Source organism: Equus asinus, chromosome 21 (assembly GCF_041296235.1).
Source record: "Equus asinus isolate D_3611 breed Donkey chromosome 21, EquAss-T2T_v2, whole genome shotgun sequence".
In the NCBI taxonomy this organism is placed as follows: domain Eukaryota; kingdom Metazoa; phylum Chordata; class Mammalia; order Perissodactyla; family Equidae; genus Equus; species Equus asinus.
Window position 1 is genome coordinate 83,256,177 of NC_091810.1, and position 20,036 is coordinate 83,276,212.

Here is a 20,036-nt window from a genome sequence, read left to right on the forward strand (position 1 = left end):
TACTCAACTCAAAATGAATAGGAGGAAAGCCATAACTAAAATATATTTACGCATAATAAGGAAATTGAAATGTTTTAAAAGTCAAAATATTCTGCTTATTTCTACAATATAGTTTTCCTTCTCTTGTGTGTTTTTCTTTTGGGAGTGAGGAAGGTTGTCCCTGTGCTAACATCTGTGCCAACCTTACTCTATTTTGTACGTGGGACGCCACCACAGCAGGGATTGATGAGGGGTGTGTAGGTCCTCACCCAGGATCCAAATCTGTGAATCCTGGGCCACCAAAGTAGAGTATGCTAACTTAGCCACACTGCCACTGGGCCAGCCACTCTTGTGTTGTTTTTTTTTCCCCCAAAGATCAGCACCTGACCTAACAAGTGTTGCCAATCTTTTTTTTTTTTTTTTTTTCTGCTTTATCTCCCCAAATCCCCCCAGTACACAGTTGTATATCTCAGTTGCACGTCCTTCTGGTTGTGTCATGTGGGACACCGCCTCAACGTGGCCTGACGAGCAATGCCACGTCCGCGCCCAGGATCTGAATCGGCAAAACCCTGGGCCGCCACAGCAGAGCACAGGGACTTAACCAGTTGGCCACGGGGCCGGGCCCCTCTTGTGTTCTTAAACAGAGTATGTGGCATATATTTAATCTTTTATACAAAATGCACACAGCTTTCCAGATTAAGAAGAGGTAGCTCATTCCTAAAGAGAAGCCCCAGATTGCTATCTTGCTATTCGTCTTTTTTTTGGGTTACAAGTTATCATTTCACACTTCTATCAGAAGGATAACATCTAATGTTTGTCATCCATTCATTTGTTGCTTCTCCTTTTCTCTTGGCCTTGGGACACCAGATAATAACTTTTTGTGACAGATCTTGGCTATTCAGAAGCAATTTATATTTTATGTTTCAGTTTTATTTATTTCAAATCACTGAATTTACTATGCATCTGACAACAAGCTAAATGGACATTATTGTACACAGGTAGAAGACAGTAAGATGAAAAGTAAATATAGACTATAAAAAAAGGAAAAAAGGAAACACCAAAAGCAGAAGACATTAAAAGTCTTAAAATTAGAAAAAATACATAGTATATTTACAACACCTTTTGAAAAAAAATACAACTAGGTACAATATGCTAATATTATATAGAGTCATCCATATATTTTCCACTCCTCTTTCCCCCTTACTCAACATAGTTAATCCATATATTAATGTCCATTATTCTCTTAGTTACAGTTTTATAGGAAATAAACATGAAATACAGTTTATTTACTTCTGAGTGTCCTTTTCCTCACTGGTAGGAAAAGAGGAAGATCTTTTACTCAGTTTTATCTTTTTTAAAAAGGCAAAATAAAAACACAATTTATTGTTGAAAGATTTTTCTACAGAACAAACAGCAAACACAGTTTATTCTGTGTTTTGAGAGTATCCTCTTCCTCATTGTTAGGAAGAAAAAGAAGTCTTGTACCCAGTTGTTGATTCTGATGCATGCTCAAGTTTGTGAACCAATGGTTTAAATAAATTAGATAAATGAGAAATTTAAATGTACATGGAAGATGAAATGCAATTAATGAAACTAAATCTGGTTTTTGTCATGGTAATGTGTAAGATGAATACAGACAAAGTTATTGCTAGTAAAAAGGATGTAATTTGGGTTTATTTAACTATATGTGTACGTACACACACACATAGACACACGCTCTATATCACAGATGAAAAGGAACAGTAATTTTAGATAAAACAGTTAAAGGACTTGAAGGAAAATAGAACAATTGCTAAATTAACAAAATTACCTTGTTATGGAAAAATAAGGGAAAAATTAACATACTTGGCTAAGAAGCTATCTATATAATTCTAAAATGAAAATAAAGCTGAAAACTGTAATCTGTCAGTTCTTCAGATTATCTACAGCCTACCTAAATGAGTTGATTTTAGAGACATTATGTTTAGATATACTTAAGTTATTAGCACTAGGGATAGGAAGAATGCTAGCTAGGCAGCAATTACCTATTACAATTAGATGGAATTGTTCCAAATATATAAACAAATCAAGTATTTACACACTTACATTTAATAAAAATGAGCAATAGAGCAACATAATTAAGGGGAAAAATACTATGAATTTGGAATTTTAACTACAGTCATGAACTGGATAATGACATTTCAGTCAATGACAGACTCATATATGATGGTGGTCCCATAAAATTAGTACCATATAGCCTATGTATGTAGTAGGATATACCATCTAGGTTTGTGTAGGTACACTCTATGATGTTTGCACAACCATGAAATTCACCTAATGACACACTTCTTTCTTAAAACATACCCCTGTCATTAAGCGATGTATTACAGTATTGCTATTTGGGTTTATCAAAGGATATGGCCCAGGGCACTCCTAAAATTTCTTTGGTAATAAAATAAGGATGTAGGAAAATACTTAAACATTCAGACAGAGATTTGCTAACGTTTGCCAGAAATTTTCAATTTTCATTCTCAAGCCTATCACATGCCAGTTATCAAAAAGGCATACGGTTTACCTAAACAGATAACACAAACCATTCAAATGAACTTGAGAGGAAAATGGTATTTTTCAGGAGCTCAGCAATTAATTTAAATTAATATTTAATCTAAATAAAGTTTAATGAGAATAGAATATCTTTAACAAAACTAAATACAAAGGAAATAAAATGTTGGTTACTTACCAGCAAGAGTACTTGTATGCCTAAAAGCTCTGACCTGCGAGTCTGACAAACCAGTCAAAAGGGAGATTACTGTGTCCATCATATACTCATCATATATTATGCTATACTGACACTGTCGAATCAGGACTCCAATAAATTCACAAAAGTTTGAACGAAATTTTTTCCATTGAGGTCCAGGCATGGTAAGGGGATAATCACCACTGTCCTAGAAAAGATAAAAAGAACATACTAGATGTGACATATGATACCAGTTTGATCAGTTTTTCCCCCTCTTACCTGCAAAGGAACAAAACTTTTTCTCAAAGTAGATGTGGACAGAAATGGAAGGAGACCTACATAGTACACTGATGGCTTTATCTTTTTTACTTTGATCTTCTACAACTAAATAATTCTTAAAGTGCTCAAAATTATTTAGAACCACTGTTTAATTCATCATTCCAAGCCATTCATTCAAAATAATAGTTCCAGTTTTGCTGTACTTGGGTCCTAGTTGAGATAATGAGCAGAAAACAAAAAGAAAATTTTTAAGAGCAGATATTTGCCGTTGAATTCAGATCAAACTAATCACGATACCTGTACACAATGCACCTTCTAATTATTTTATTTATTATTTTTTTGCTGAGGAAGATTCACCCTGAGCTAACATTCGTTGCCAATCCTCCTCTTTTTTTGCTTGAATAAGATTAGCCTGAGCTAACATTTGTGCCAATCTTCCTCTATTTGGTATGTAGGTCACCTGCCGCAGCATGGCTAACAAGTGGTATAAGTTGCACCTGGGGTTTGAACCTGCGAACCCGGCCCACCAAAGCAGACTGCATGGAATTTAACCACTAGGCCATGGGGCCAGACCCTCTTTTAATTATCTTAAATAGAATTTTTAAGAATTTAGAATTTCAATTTAGAATTCAGAAGAATTTGGAAGTATAAGAATTTCATTAAGAAGTCCAAAACTAACTTTTCACATCTGAAACCACAACCCCATTTTTCCCAATTTTTCCATGAACTTTCTATTAATTCCATTTTATAGAGTGGGTTTATTAACTTTTCAAAGAAAAAATCTAACATGGGCTCTCGGTATCACTAGATTGTGTCATCTTGTTTAAAACATGAAACTGATAATTGCACCTACCTAGTTAGAGGTTTCCCTCTCTAGTCTAAAACACTTTAGTAGAGAAACGGAAATTAACACGGCAGAGAGTGAGAAATTTTGCGAACATGGTTATCTGAATATTCTCAATTTGCTGCTGTTTATCTTTTCTAGGCCCAATTGTTGCTAGGAAAACTGGTTCTAAGTGAGGGCTTGAGCTCTGCTGGTGCCCAGGAAGGAGAACTAATTGATACTTAAAACAGCAGGAAATCCCAAGAGCAAGGAACAGAAAGCAGGGAATGGGAAGAGCTTGCCCTTCAGTTAACTATCTCAAAAGAAATTTAATGTTGGTGGTACCTGAGTTTTATGGGGTTTACTAAGCCCTAATAAGATGAAAAAGGAAGTGAAGGGTCTGGCTGAATCTTCCCAGCCCTAGAGACTGGAGGTACAGTGGAAAGACTGAAGAAGGTAGTAGAGGGGAGAGGTGTCTCAGCAGGCAACTGCTTCTATAACACAAAAGCCAACTAGGGTACAGCTGCTCTTGCTTATACCAGCTGTGAGAATCAGCCATTTAGTGTTCCACAACAACAAGACCTGGGCCCCAAGGAAACTGGAAAGAATATAACCCATCTATACAGGCCCAAGAGCAAGCAAGAGATCTCCTTGGCAGAAAAATCAGCACATAGGAAAACTTAAATAAAAAAATGATACGCCTCAAAAAATTCAAATGTAGCACAAAAACACAACAAAAATCTTGGGACTGGCCCAGTGGCGCACCAGTTAACTTCATGTGCTCCACTTCAGCAGCAGGGGGTTCACCAGTTCAGATCCCAGGCAGGGACCTAACGCACTACTTATCAAGCCATACTGTGGCAGGCATTCCATACATAAAATAGAAGAATTTGGGCACAGATATTAGCTCAGAGCCAATCTTTCTCAGCAGAAAGAGCAGGATTGGCAGTAAATGTTAGCTCAGGGCTAACCGTCCTCAAAAAAAAACAAAAAACAAACTTAAAAATCTCTAGGCAATTATGTTTTTTTAGACTTTTTTAAAAAATTGAAGTATAATTCACAATCATTATATTAGTTTCAGGTGTATAACATAATGATCTGATATTTATATATATTGAGAAATGATAACCACAATAAGTCTAGTTAAAATCTGTCATCATATATAGTTACAAAATATTTTGGCTTTCTTGTGATGAGAACTTTTAAGATCTACTCTCTCAGCTACTTTCAAATATGCAACGTAGTATTTTTAACTATAGTCACCATGCTGTACATTACATCCCCAGGACTTATTAATTTTATAACTGTGTGTACCTTTTGATCCCCTTCACTCACTTCACCTACTCCTCACCTCTTGCCTCTGGCAACCACCAATCTGTTCTCTGTACCTACGAGTTCAGTGCTTTTTTTGTTTTGTTTTTGATTTCCCACATATGTGAGATCATACAGAATCTGTCTTTCTCTGTCCAACTTAGCATTAATACCCTCAAGGTCCGTCCATGTTGTCACAAATGGCAAGATTTCATTCTTTTTTATGGCTCCATAATATTCCATTGTGTATATATATCATACATACCCCCCCACACACACATTTCTTTATCTATTCATCAATCGATGGACACAAAGGTTATTTCCATATCTTGGCTATTGTAAATAATGCTGCAATGAACATGGGGGTACAGATGTCTAAAATACTTTATTTCTTAATCATCAATTCAGTTGATGAACTGAAGAAAAGAATGGTCACTGACAGGAAATACATTAGTAGCCTAGAAAATAATGTGCAAGAAATATCTGGAAAAAAAACATGTAATTTGCCAGATGGAGCTTCTGGAAAAGCCTTTTAAAATGGACAGACTAGGATAATTTGACCTCTTCAGTCCTTTGTCCCTTTCTCTTTCACTGATTTGGAGCTCATATGTGGTGCTGGATGTTCAAGAGCCATTTTGCAACCATGAAGGAACAAGTAAGAAGATAAGGGGTAGAGAGAATGGTGGAAAATGTGTAGCTCTTGGCTCTGTTGGGGTGCAGTACCAACCATGCACTATCTATTCCCAGATTTATTTTGCATGAAACAAACCGTGAATTCAGCCCACTGTTGGTCAGATTTTCTGCAACTCACAGACAAATGCATTCCTACTGTTATAGTAGAATTAAGAAGAGTGGGGAAAGACGAATTATTTAGTAAATGATTTTGGTACAACTGGCTGTTAATTAGAAAAAAATTAGTATGTATTGCATCTTACATCAAAATAAATTGCTAGTTGACAAATAAAAATGGCAAGCAATTGGATATATTGGAGCATATGAGGAAGCCATTTGGTATAAACCTAATTCGGCCTGACTTTGTTTTTCCAAAACGGCCTAACTGTGGCCATTGGGCACGCATTGCATATCTGCTTAGACATTTCCTATGGCCAGAACAAAGGCCCTTGAGATAAAGGTGCAACTTCCCCCCACATTAGCATTTTTCCTTAGGCTAGGAACTGATTGCTGCACTCACCTTTGACCACCCAGCTCACCTGTGACCACTCAGCTGGAGACAACAGACTGCCACCCTGCTGTGTTCACTGAGACAGGAGACCTACCTGCTGTTTCATCAATCGCTGTGCCGACAGAGCACTCTCGCGACTATTGTAAAAGGGACATTTCAATCCTATGTGAAACATCCTCTCTGGGGGTATATAACCAGTCTGTGCACCCCACTTCTTTGGTGCCCTTTCTTCCTTCGGGAAGAAAGGCCCCGGGTTATAATCCTCAGATTTAAGCTCAGAATAAACTCACCCAAATTTTCATTTACAGATTGGTTATGGATTATTTTCGTCGACATAGTGAATCAAAACACTTAGAAAAATTCAACCAAAAAAGAAATAGAAAACATGGGAGAATATTCTCACAGTGGGAAAGTCTTTTTCTAAATACAATACACAAGCCAAAAGTCATAAAAAAGACCAACAAATTCAATCACATAAAAGTAATTTTTGTATTAAAAAAACCAACACAAAAAGCAAAGTCAAAAGAGTAATAACTGATGAGGACTTTTAGGCTGCTTAATTTTAAAACGGTTTGTGATGAGGATTTTTAGGCTGGTTACTTTTAAAACTGCAGATGAGAAGCAGGCTCCGAGGACTGGAATTTTGCTTGCCCTTTTGAGACATTTGCGTTTGTGAAGGAAGGGGGGATGACCTTGTAGGGACCTGAAATTGGCCACCCCAGGATATGTCTCTCTGGCATCAGGATTGTTTTGGGCTGATTGCTTTCAATAAACTGGGACAGGGAAGGAGGCTGTGGGGAATGGAACTTGCCCTTGTTGGGACACATTTACATTTGTAAGGTAAATCTCTATCTGTAAAAGGTGCCTCCCTCTGTGTACCAGGAAGAAGAGGAGAGATGACCTTGTCCCTAGAAGCTCTTAATGGGGAAGGCAAGAACTTAAGTTGGTTACTGTCTGGCAATCTCACGTAACTGGTTTAGGGTGGTGGCGTCTAACCTTTCTAACCTTTACTTAATCCGATTTGATTCTTGTCTAAAAGTCATGGGATCACCCAATGACCAGACCCCACCTGCACTGATACCATTTTAACTTTTTTTCATGTTCTTTCCTTTGTCTTGTAAAGAGATGAATCATATACCTATGCCTTAAATTTAGCCCTAACCCTCAACTCGGGGCAGCAGCAGGAGCTCTGACTGCCCGTGGGTCCTGTCCCCACGCACCAGCTCTGCCTGCCCCTGGGTCCTGTCCCCATGCCAGCGGGGGCAGCAGCAGCTGCTCTGCCTGCCCATGGGCCCTGTCCCCATGCCAGCGGGGGGAGCAGAAGCGGTGGCAGCAGAAGCTCTGACTGCCCATGGGTGCTGTCCCCATGCTACACTATTCTCTAAATAAAAGAGCACTACTGCCAGATCTTAAGAGTCTAAGAAATCTTTCTTTCGACTCCTCGGCTCACCGATCCCGCATCAATAACAAGGTTTAGCTTCCACTTAGGATGCAGAATGCTACAATGAGAATAAGCTCAATCAACAAAAAAATCCTAACTTTTCTTGAGTCCAACTTGAGCTGAAGTAACCTGAATTCCATAGAATAAGCTATCCAAGAAGAGATGAAACACACAAACTCTATGATCTGTGGAGGAGCCTAGGAAGAAAAGGCGGCCAGCATAAAAATGAATAAGAAGAAATCAGTTAAAACTTTACTGTCAGAGACCAAGTGTGGGCTAGCTTGTCAGCGTGGAATAACAGAGTTCGCATTCATTCAAAAGCTGTTTTCCACAGGTGCCCACTGGGTACTGTGGGGACCTGAAATTGGCCACCCCAAGATATGTCTCTGGCATCAGGATTATTTGAGGCTGATTGTTTTTGATAAACTGGGACAGGGAAGGAGGAATGGAACTTGCCCTTCGTTAGGACACATTTACATTTGTAAGGTAAATCTCTATCTGTAAAGGTGCCTCCCTCTCTGTACCAGGCAGAAGAAAGCGGATGACCTTCTCTCTAAAAACTCTTAATCAATACCAAAGGCAAGGACTTAAATCTGCATGTTATTGTGGTAGTCTGGTAACCTCCTGTAACTGACTTCCCTCCCCCTCCCAACTTTGGCATTTCTTTAAGGATTAAGCATCTTTCTTTAGGCTAGGAACTGACTGCAGTGCTCACCTGTGACCGCCCAGCTCCAGACAATCGACTTGCCTCCAGCTACGCCCTCTGAGACAGCAGACCACTACCTGCTGTGTCCATCAAGCGCTGTGCCGACAGGGCAATCTTGTGACTATGGTGGGAGGGACATTTCAATCATACGTGGGGCACCCTGTTTGGGGGGTATATAACCACTGTGTGCACCCCACTTCAGTGCCCTTTCTTCCTTCGGGAAGAAAGGCCCCGGGCCACAGTTCCTCATAAAGCTTTGTTTAATTTTCTCTTGCTATTCTGTCTCATGTGAATTTAATTCGTTCTCCGGCCAGACGAAGCCACGTTTGCGGAGAGGAAATGTCCTCCTCCCCTAAAGTACTTACAACAAAGCCTGAGACAGAGCAGAAGAAACACCTCTCTTGGTGGTGCAAGCCTCCAGGGAATGATCCTCCATTGTTGGGGGAAAGGTAAGAAGCCCTGCTCTCTTCTCCAGACCTTTGTCTCCTACAAATCAGATGGCTTAAACTCTGATTGGGGAGAGTCATTAAACTGAGTCATCAATTTGGCACAGGCAAAGACCTACTGAAACTAGGAGAAGACTAGAAGAAAAAATTCTCAACTTCGGAGAGAGAGGAAGACAAAACACTGTCCTGGACCCTGAATCCTATACCAATACCAAACAGACCTCTGCTAGCATTGGGAGAGGGACAGGAAACTCCCACCCTAGGCAAACCACGGACATAAGACAGAGTTCAGCTGCTAGAGGAAGGCGGGACTGAAACGGTCCCTCAGTGGCTCCAGGCACAAAAGGCATGCTTAAGACTTAAGCAGGACTAGGACAACAGAGAAACCCCATGCCCTCATCATAATACTAGGCAACAAGCCACACCAATCTACCACTAGAGGGAGGGGCAAGAGTGTGGAGCAGGAGTATTCTGTGGCACAGGAGTGCAGAGATTGCTGAAAGCTGAGGGCGCAGCATGAATACTGAGAAGAACCCTCTGGTATCCTAAGCACAAGGGAACAGCAGACCACCACTAGAGGAATCTGAAGCCTGTAGTACACTAAAGATAATGATAGCAACAACCGAACACCAACTTAGCTCAATTCCTAACTAGACTATGTGAATTATTTTGTCTCTTTTAATTTTTGTATCATGTGCAAATATTGTGATTAAATGGATAAACATTTTGGAAAAAGAAAGAAAAATCTCCTGTATCCATTTCAAAAGGCAGTTTCTTGTTTTATTCTAATACCAGTTATAAATTTCTCCTTGTTATACACACTTAAACATGTCATGTAAAAAGAATTGTTTCGTCAATGATAGGCATTGGGGTATTGAAAACGCCTCCTTCACAAAGCAGTAATGTCTTTTTTCAGGAGAACTAAGAAGACAAAATAATCATCATAAAATAAAGATAATAATCAAGTAGGCTAATGCTTTATCCACCACTAATATTTAAGGTCTTTGAGGGCAGTCTTATTATGATGCTTTGCACAAATAATTTATTGAATAAACTAATACCAATGTAAACCACATCAAATAAGAAACAGGTGTAGACAGGCGGAAAGAAGCTTCAGGTAGGAACAATATCAGGCAGAAATCTGCAAGAAAGATACTACAGAGCAAACCCTAAAGGTCTAGTAAGAAAGCAATTCCTACAAATGTTCAGGCAAAGACAAGGGGAGAAATCTCTATGTAACAAAATATAACATATCTAGCATTTATATAGTATGTACTTTTCACATACATAATCTTGTATTATCCATATACTGTGGTGACTATTGGTATGTATAAAGATGAGAGAAATAAGATCTTAAGAACCTGTCCCAGATCTCAGAGCTACAGGGTTCTGCTTCTGGGACTGTAAAGTTCATGTATTTTCTACTCTATGATGGAGCTTCACTTGGTTTACTACAGGAACCTTGGAGGACAGAAGGGCTGTTTAGTGCTTGCTCTTCTAAGGGAGGAACACTGGGTTTTCGCTTCTAAATGAAGAGACAAGCAACTAACAGAAAGTGTATTTCAGAAATCTGGAGGCACTGATGGGAAAAAAAAGAACAGGGTGCCAAGCTTCAGAGACAAGAACCAGCATCAAAAACTCAAAGATTTAGAGCCTCTGACTGGGATGAGAACAACAATCTTATGAGAAGGTCACTGCAAGGCAGAGCTCAAGCAGCAAGCATAGACAGAAGGCTAACTACCTAATCCCTAAGCATTTTATTTTAATAGTAGCCAAGAATGATTTGTAGAAAAGAGACATAGCAATGAATGGCCCTCACAGATATTTGAGAACCCAATTTGGTCACAAACTGTAGGTATTTAAAGATATAAAACACTCTCTGAGAGTAAATCCAAGATAATTGATTTTTAACCCAGTTGATGGACAATGTCACAAAAAATGTCACTTATTTTTGGTGTAACATTCGCTTTTGGCTACCTAATTTCAACAGACTTACCCAAAGATATATACCACCATTCCTTAAAAGAGTGATTTGAAAACACGTTTGGAGAAACTATCTATCCACCCAACCATCTATTCATGTATTTATTGAGCAACAAACATGCTCCAGGTTCTATACTAGGCCCTTGGCATACACAGATGAGCAAACCAAGGATCTTCTTCTAAGAACTTCCACTTTTCTTCCAGCTTGAGATATAACTGATACCTAACATTGTGTAAATTTAAGATGTATAACATGTTGCTTTGATACAAATATACTGAATGATTACCACCATAGCATTAGCTAATATCCCCATCCCTTCAGATTACCCATTTCTTCTTTTTGGTAAGAACATTTAAAATCTACTCTCCTAGCAACTTTCAAGGATATAATACAATATTATTAACTATAATCACCATGCTGTACATTATATTCCAGAACTACTTCTTATAACTGGAAGTTTATACTCTTCGACAAACTCCTCCTAATTTCCTTCACTCCACAAAGAACTTCTACTTGAGAAGATGGACACACAGAATAAGTGAATTAATACAATGATAGGAATTTTATAAGGGTACATAGTACTTAGAAAGGAATGTCAATTCTCTGCAGAGGCAACTGGGCAAGGCAAACAGGGTCAATAGCCTCCTAGGCAATAACATTAGCAAAGGCCTGTATACAAAGGTACAACAATGGGACTATAGAGCTGCTTTAAGTTTGGCAAACTAAGATAGATTTTTGTCATGGTAACCAAAAAGAAAGATGGGACCTCACAGGGAGCCTCCTTTATGTAATGAAGGCTAAGGAAACCAAACTTTATTCTGAAGGCAATGGATGGCCATTGAAGGACTGCGAGCTTTAAGCATCATGAACAGATGTGAGCTTTAAAAAATATTTCTAATTCCAATGTGGAGAATAGTTAGAGGTAAAGGTGAAGAAAAAGAGCATGGAGCCTTCTCACTGCAACAGATCTCAAAACAAGAGAGGACAGGCAGAGAGAGTGTAAACTAAAATAGTAACAATGATGATGGACAAAATGGGAAGGATGTGATAAATATTCAAATATTGAAGAAACAAAATCTGAAGTAAGTAACTGATGGACAAAAGCAACTGTTGTGTCTGGTTTGGTTTACTGGATGGGTTTATTCACAACAGGAAACAAAGAAAGAACTCTGCACTTGACTTCCTATAGGAGGCATTACGCTTCTGTTTAGGATGCCTAATTAGTATGTCCCAAAAGAAGAGGCCAACATCCTTTAATTCATAAATGATTGGTATAGAATATCCTATTTCCAGACTTCAGGCCACACTGGCTTCTATATTCAAAATAAATCCAAAATTTCAGGAAAAGAGCATCAACAATGGATACTAAAACCATTAAGTGGCCAGCTGGCATAAGCAGATAAGCAGAATGTTAACAAAGTACCAAATTATTTCATAACTGCAAAGAGAAAAGTACTCTTACAAAAAGATTCAATTATCATCACTTTAAACAAGTAATCAATCTTAACATCACTAATAAGTGGACAACCTGACATTATCTGCTATCTACTGTGACACAATATGAAGTACACAGCATCATCTATGAAATTTTCTTGCAAAATATATGTAATGTGATCTAATGAAGTCATTAGATCTAACTTTCAGTTACAAAATACAGGAGTTATAGAACAAGCTAAATGATACCATGAGGAGAAAAAATAGAAATTAAAACGTGGGATACTTTACAAGACAACTAGGTTGTTTTTGTCTGAAATTTATTGTCATGCAAAGAAAAAAAAGCAGAGGAACTGTTTTATACTTTGAAAAAGTCCTGACAACACAACAATCAAATGCTTAAATAAATCAGTGTGCTTTAGCCACACTGGCTTCTTTGTTGTCCCTCCAGTACCCTAGCTATGCTTCTACCTAGGGGCCGTTCGCCCATCTCTTCCCCCAGATACATGTGTGGTTGCTCCATCACCTCCTTCAGGTCTGTCTTTAAGACTACATTCGTAGACAGGCTTTCCTGACCATCCTATTTAAAATATTCCTTCCCCTCCCAATCTCTTCCCGATTCTCTATTTTGGTGCATAGCATTTATTGTCATACCATAATATTTTGCCTATGTATCTTATTCATTGGCTTTCTCTCCCAACTGAAATGTGAATTCCATGAGGGCAAGGATTTTTGCTTGGTTTATTCAGTGCTATATCCTCCATGTTTGGAATGTTAGATACAAATATTTCATGGTCAAATGAATGAATCATCACAAAAATAACACTGTCAAAATGGATCTAAAATAATGCTAAGGATATCTAAAAGATCCCTATAGATATTTTTTCCTTAATCAATCATAAATTTTGACAATTCGTGTTTCCTTAACCGCAGATAGAAATGAGGAAAATAGGTAAAGTCAAACCAGCAATGGGACTGCCAAGATCACTCCTTTAAAATATGTCCTGCTCAAAATTGGCATCAATTAGTTAAATCAAGTGCTACCAAATGTCTGGCCTCTACTCTCATCCATGGATCTTCATACACATTTCATAAAGAATGGTAAATGATCTATCAATGGGTTTATAAGAAAAAAGAAAAGTTTACAAAGTTTAAGATATTCATTACCTCTGAGGAGAACATTGGAACTGGAGAGTGGAGGAGCACACAGATATTTCACTAGTATTAGTAATATTTCAATTCTTAAGTTACGAGTAGCAGATTTACCTATCTTATACATATGTTACACATATTCTTTTCTATGTATCAAATGACATATAATTTTTAAAAATTAGTACATTAAAAAGTGTTTGAAACTATCCACATTAACATCCATGAGGGTACTTCTAAGATCACTAGAAGAAATTCCAAATTCTGGAGTACCATGATCTAAATTATCACAACGCTACAGTCAGCGTTTAAGATGTAAAATCATATCTGTGAATTTGCATATCACAGTGATTGGCAGAGTTTTCATTTTTATTTTTCCTCAAAAAGGTCAAAAGGCATAAGAACTGTGTGTCAGGAGAACAAAGAAAAGCATATACAACTTATCCTGGGAAAAATACAATGGAAAATATTTTTACAAACAAAACTTTGAGTGGCCTAAATAAAATTTACTATTAAATATATTGTTTGAATTTTTGTTTTTAAGCTGTATCGTGCATTTTTTAAAATTTTGTGGGGGGGGGCAGGTTTTTTGGGGGGGGTGAGGAAGATTGGCCCTGGGTTAACATCTGTTGCCAATGAACTTCCTCTTTTTTTTTTCTCCCCAAAGCCCTAGTACATAGTTGTATAACCTAGTTGTAAGTCCTTTTAGTTTTTCTATGTGCGATAACACCACAGCATGGCTTGACAAGTGGTGCTTAGGTCTGCGCCCAGGACCCGAACCTGTGAACTTTGCACCGCCGAAGCAGAGCTCTGGGACTCAACCATTACGCTACCCAGGCCAGCCACCTATAGTGAATTTAACAACAAAAAATAACCGTAAAGATTATTTAGATAGATTATTTTGGCTGACTGCCATAATGCAATTAAAGAGAAATTGCTCTTTACTATCAGATCTCTGCTAATTAAGCCTAAGCTAACTCCTCTGATTCTGGAAAAGACCTCAGATTTTTAAAGTACGAGAAAATTCAACTGGCACATAGAGACACATATATACCAATTAAGGAATATGTAAAAATACATTTGGAAAGAACAACTCTACAAGTCAATGCTATAAAAATTTTATTACAATTTTCAATTATACCTTACTCATCCCTATCTCTAATATTTACCTAGGACAGTGTCTAGTATGCTTAGGAGCACAACAATGTTTTGGGGATGGCTTATTTATTAGTATTAAATCCATCACCTCTGTCTAGTCTACAAGAATATTATTCACTCTCTCCAGCTTTGTATCACATCGTTTCCTTCTCTTCATCCTAACCTCCATCTTCCCTATAAGCTCTTTCCTGGTTTTTCTGGTGAACTTCTTTTTTTCTTTCTTTTCTCAAGATTTAAAATTTTTTTTCCTTTTTCTCTCCAAAGGCCTCCGGTACATGGTTGTATATTTTTAGTTGTGGGTCCTTCTAGTTGTGGCATGTGGGGATGCTGCCTCAGCATGGCTTGATGAGTGGTGCCATCTCCACACCCAGAATCCGAACTGGTGAAACCCTGGGCTGCTGAAGCCGAGAGCGTAAACTTAGCCACGGCACCGGACCCTGTGGTGAACTTCTATTCATCTTTAACACTAGTTTTTGGGCTAAATAATTTGTGAATCCCTCACACCTCAGATGATTAACTCATCCTTTGGGTTCTCACTGGGTCTTGTACTTCTCAACCATCAAACTTGTCAAAGTATTACTGATATTAGTTTACAAAGTTCTCTCCCCATTGTTTAGAGCTATAATCTTGCTGCTCTCTAACTATACAGTTCCTAACTAAAAGTTAGACATACACTAAGTATCCAATAAATGTTTACTGAACAAACACAAAAATAAATTAATCCTAAAGAAACAAATTGGAAAATAAACAGTTCATTTATTTAACATTTGTTAAAACAGAAAGTTATACCTACAATAAATAAAAAAGAGAATTTGTAATATCTAGCTTTAGCTAGATCACAGGTCTTAATAATTATTAAAATACATAAAATATAAATGTGATTCATTTATATTGCTGTAAAATCATGTTTTGTGAATACGTTTTAAAACTGAATAAAAATCTTGTTTTACTAAGGGGTAATTATAATCTCAATATATAGTTGATCATGACTAATCCAGATAAGGATCTAGTCTAGTACTCAGTGACACAAATGTTATTAAGTATTTACTATTATTATTATTCAATGTTTCCTCTCGTCTCCAATATTTTCACTGCAAGGTTCAGAGTCATAATATTCTCTCCTGTGTTACACCTTTGCACATTACAAATTGATTAAAATTTCTTGAGTCTTCATGAGTTTTTCTACTTGACTATTTCTTTGTCTTTTGCCATTTCTCATTTCCAACTCTGCTTCCTTTAATATTCCGTTTACCTTTGTCAACTTGGAGCAGTCGCAAAAGTGGTATGTATAACACAAACTGAGTGGCATATTGCAAAAAAATTAATACTTCTCCTTACTTTTACCTAAAGATAAGAAATAAATTAACTTCCTAATAATATTTAATATATAGAATAAACTTGGTATGGCCTCATTTGGCCCATATTTCAGATTGTTTTGTGTTACAAATGGTGTTTGAGGAATCCTGGGAGAAGAGTAAGAAGAGTTCAATGCTCAAAGGGGTTGACATTAGAAATGGCACTCTTCACAGTGGTTCGTTCACTTTGAAAGTTACATATGATCAATGCAACGAATTTATAATTTGTACTATTTATTTTTAACTCTTCACAAAATGAAAACATATTTCTGGAGAAAACAGAAACAAAAATTTGAATATGTAATCATAACTGAGTAATACGAAATGTGGCAGCACTGACACTTTCTGCACAAACTCTTCTTAGACCACTATAAAAGTTAAAGCCATGACGATCTAATGACATGGGACAAGAAACTGATTTAGTAGTATGTGCATTTAGTTCTATAAATAAATATACATACACTGCAAACTACAGTGTAGTATAATAAATGAAGACTATACACTCAGTCTTCTGATTACCAAGGGTGGAATGAAGGAAAAAAAACCTTTATCTATTTATATTTACTTATCAGACAATTAGGAAATAGACTTAGTTCAGAACTAACAAGTGTGAAACAATCATCAGGCAGTTACTTCTAAAGCACTGTCCCCACAAGATAAGAACTCTAACTAGCCTTTTGAGAAGGAGTGTGGGGAAGAGGGAGAGGAGGAGAGAATAATTTTATATATAAAATTAGCCTTACCATGGGTTTTCACTGTTCAGAGTATGGGCTGAAAAATGTTTTAATGATGGAATGCACAATCAAAAAAATTTAGACTTTAATTTGGGAATGGAGATAATTTGAGGAGCCTTCCTTTACCATATCTTTGGCATTTCCTTTACATTTTCTTAGGTTATATGCTATTTAACCATTTTTACATTTCTTCACATCTTTAAACCTTTGATTAATAAAGCTCAAATGGATAAATAAAAAGTTCTACATTTAAGCTTAAATAAACAAGTTCAGAGAAGTATATACAATTAGAAGAGAAAAAAAGCTACAGGATAAGGTGTAATCATTATAGAAGAGCACAGTACACAAAATCTCTATAATTGTGAGCAATGCAATACAAAATATCACAGACCAGAATTAAAGGCACTAAGTGAATACATCAAATGTGTTGTGTTGCAAAAGCTTTTCTACATAGATGCTACACTTAAATATAGGAAAACTACACAACTTTCAGGAAATATATCTTAGAATTTATCTATGAAGATGTGATTCTAATGATCTAGGGAAGAAATACTATTACATTTTGCTTTATCTCACAGTAGCTGACTCCTGTGTTGGTTCTCCAAAAGATACACAGGATAGTAGTGTATCTATTGACTATAAAGAGCTATAGGCTGCTACGGGAATTAATATATTTTTTAATTAGGTTGATATAATTACGGAGCACTTTTGGCTGTGTGCAAGTTTGTAGGGCTTTAAAAAAAGTATATCTAATAACAAATGTTATAACCAGTTTGTAATAAGGAATAGAAGCTATAGCATACCTTTCCAGGCCACAACATTCTCTTGGACTACCTTTTCCAAATTTAAACACCTTCAATCTCAGCTACTTCTAACTCCTCTCACCTTTACCTTACTTTGCTATAACACAATTTATTCATTCATTTAACAAAATTTTAATGGCTACTCCCTATGAACCAGACAATGTTCTAGGCTCTTGGGATCCAATGGTTCTTGTCATGAGATCTTTCAGAATTTTATCACAAAATACAATTTACCAAAACTAATCTCAATCCACTCCCAGGGGACTAAGCAACCTATAAAGTATTTTGAAGGAAAAAAAGCTTAATAAAATATACGTATACTTAATAATATGCAAGCATTTAAAAGAAATTTAGTGTATGGAGTAGCAAAAGGAGCTATATCTTGCTAAAGTGATTGAAGATAAAATGGATAGCCTCAGAAGACATCTAATATATAATTCTGTTTTAAGTAAATACATTCTAATCATAATCAAAACTGTGTTAGTTGTACTGTCAAACAGAAAACAAATTAGAATGATGACTTTTAAAACAGTCTTGATTAAGTCCATAATCTCCAATATTGAGAGGAAAAATATTTAGGATATGAAATAAATGCCTTTTGAAAAATTTAAATGAACATTTGCTATATTTAACTCATTATCAGTCTTGGTAACAGTTTACTATTTCTCCTTATATTCTGAATATTTGACAACATTCACATGAATATTTTCTTAGGTATACCATGACCTTCATTTTGCTTAATTCCTTACCTTCTTCTAGTTATCTCAAAATCTTACTATTAAACCAATGATTTCCTGTTATTGTGCATTTTCACAGTGTATTTATTTTTGTTTACCCCTCATTCTATTCTCATATATGAAGTGTTTTTATAACTTAAATCTTGGCTTTCTCCTTTTTATTTCCCTTAGAACAGTAGTTCCCAAACTTTGCTGTAGATTAGAATCACCTGATGAGCTTTTAAAAATCCCTATGCCTAGGTCACATGCCTTTCAAATTAAATCAGTGTCTGGGTGATGTTGGAGGGAACCAGGCATCAGTAGTTTTTAAGTCTCTCCACATGATGTTAATGTGCAGCAAAGTTTGGCAACTATTGTCTTAAACTCTTAATAATCACTCTATCATGTATTAGTGCCCTGAAGGTCCAAGATGCACACTACTTTTTAATCTGTGACCCAAATCACCTGTATTTCAAGCCTGGCATAATGGCTAGTACAGGAGCCAGTCAGTAAACTACCACTTGCACTGGCTTTATCATCTTCTATTTGCCACATATAAACTCACAAAGTTAACAACAAAAAATATTCTTTAGTGAAAAGTAATCCCACAGAAAAGTTTAAGAATCCATAAGTTTTTTATAATTATAGAAGTTAATACAGAGCCAGCCCCATGGTAGACTGTTTTAAGTTCTCATGCCCTGCTTTGGCGGCCCAGGGTGTCACCAATTCGGATCCTGAATGCAGACCTAGCACCACTCATCAAGCCATGCTGAGGTGACATTCCACACAGCAGAACTAGAAGGACCTACAACTAGAATATGCAACTATGTACTGGGGGGTTTTGGGGAGGAGGAGGAGAAGAAGAAAGAAAACAAGATTGGCAACAGATGTTAGCTCAGGGCCAATCTTTGATTAAAAAAAAAAAAGGAAGAAGCTAGTGCACATACTTTATGTTCCATCACACCCCAACAGAATCTGGAGCAGGCCCCTGTAATCAAGACCATTAATATTTCATCAGCAATACATATAGATATTCACACTGACTGGGATAAATAAAAACTGTAAAGAGCCTCATGTTAGTTGAGGCCAGGTTTTGCCACCAATTAAATTGCAAAATAGTCCTTTAGAATTTCAGAGCTTTTTTGGATTACAGAAATAAAGACAAGTAATTATGGACATATACATGCACAGGTTACACTGTAAAGTCTCCCCTACCTCCCATGGAATATGACTAAATAGTCTTCAAGTCACTGACAGAATGTTTCTGTAAAGATGCATGTGAAAATGTTTTGGTATGTTCTGCTACAGTAAAGGTGAACACTTGATGAGAAAGACATATATTGTGCAATGTGTGTTTGTTTTACCATGTGTTTGTACTACTTTTTTGCAATTAGAAATAAATACTACTGGGGCCGGCCTGGTGGCGCAGCGGTTAAGTTCACATGTTCCGCTTCTCGGCGGCCCAGGGTTCGCCAGTTCAGATCCCAGGTGCAGACATGGCACTGCTTGGCATGCCATGCTGTGGTAGGCGTCCCACATATAAAGTAGAGGAAGATGAGTACGGATGTTAGCTCAGGGCCAGGCTTCCTCAGCAAAAAGAGGAGGATTGGCAGTAGTTAGCTCAGGGCTAATCTTCCCCAAAAAGGAAAAAAAAAAAAAGGAAATACTACTACTACTGATAATAATAATAATAAAAAGCCTGAGCCCACCACATGGAAAGAGTAGACCCAGAAGAAAAGCAGTGTGTGTTGTTAGTGTTCAAAGTCAAGAAAAAAAGGAATGTCTACCAGAAAATAGAAGTCCTACTTAAATCAAAAGA

General features: G+C 37.1%; 1 protein-coding gene across 5 annotated transcripts in view; it reads right to left on the reverse strand.

Annotated features, from left to right (window-relative positions):
• The window catches only part of STAG1 (STAG1 cohesin complex component), a 369,927-nt gene that overhangs the window by 160,029 nt on the left and 189,862 nt on the right, over window positions 1–20,036 (reverse strand). For all 5 annotated transcript variants that reach the window (XM_044754937.2, XM_070493352.1, XM_070493351.1 and 2 more), the window contains one exon: window positions 2,699–2,903. In XM_044754937.2, the coding sequence (XP_044610872.1) occupies window positions 2,699–2,903 (205 nt within the window). The remainder of the gene's footprint in view (window positions 1–2,698; window positions 2,904–20,036) is intronic.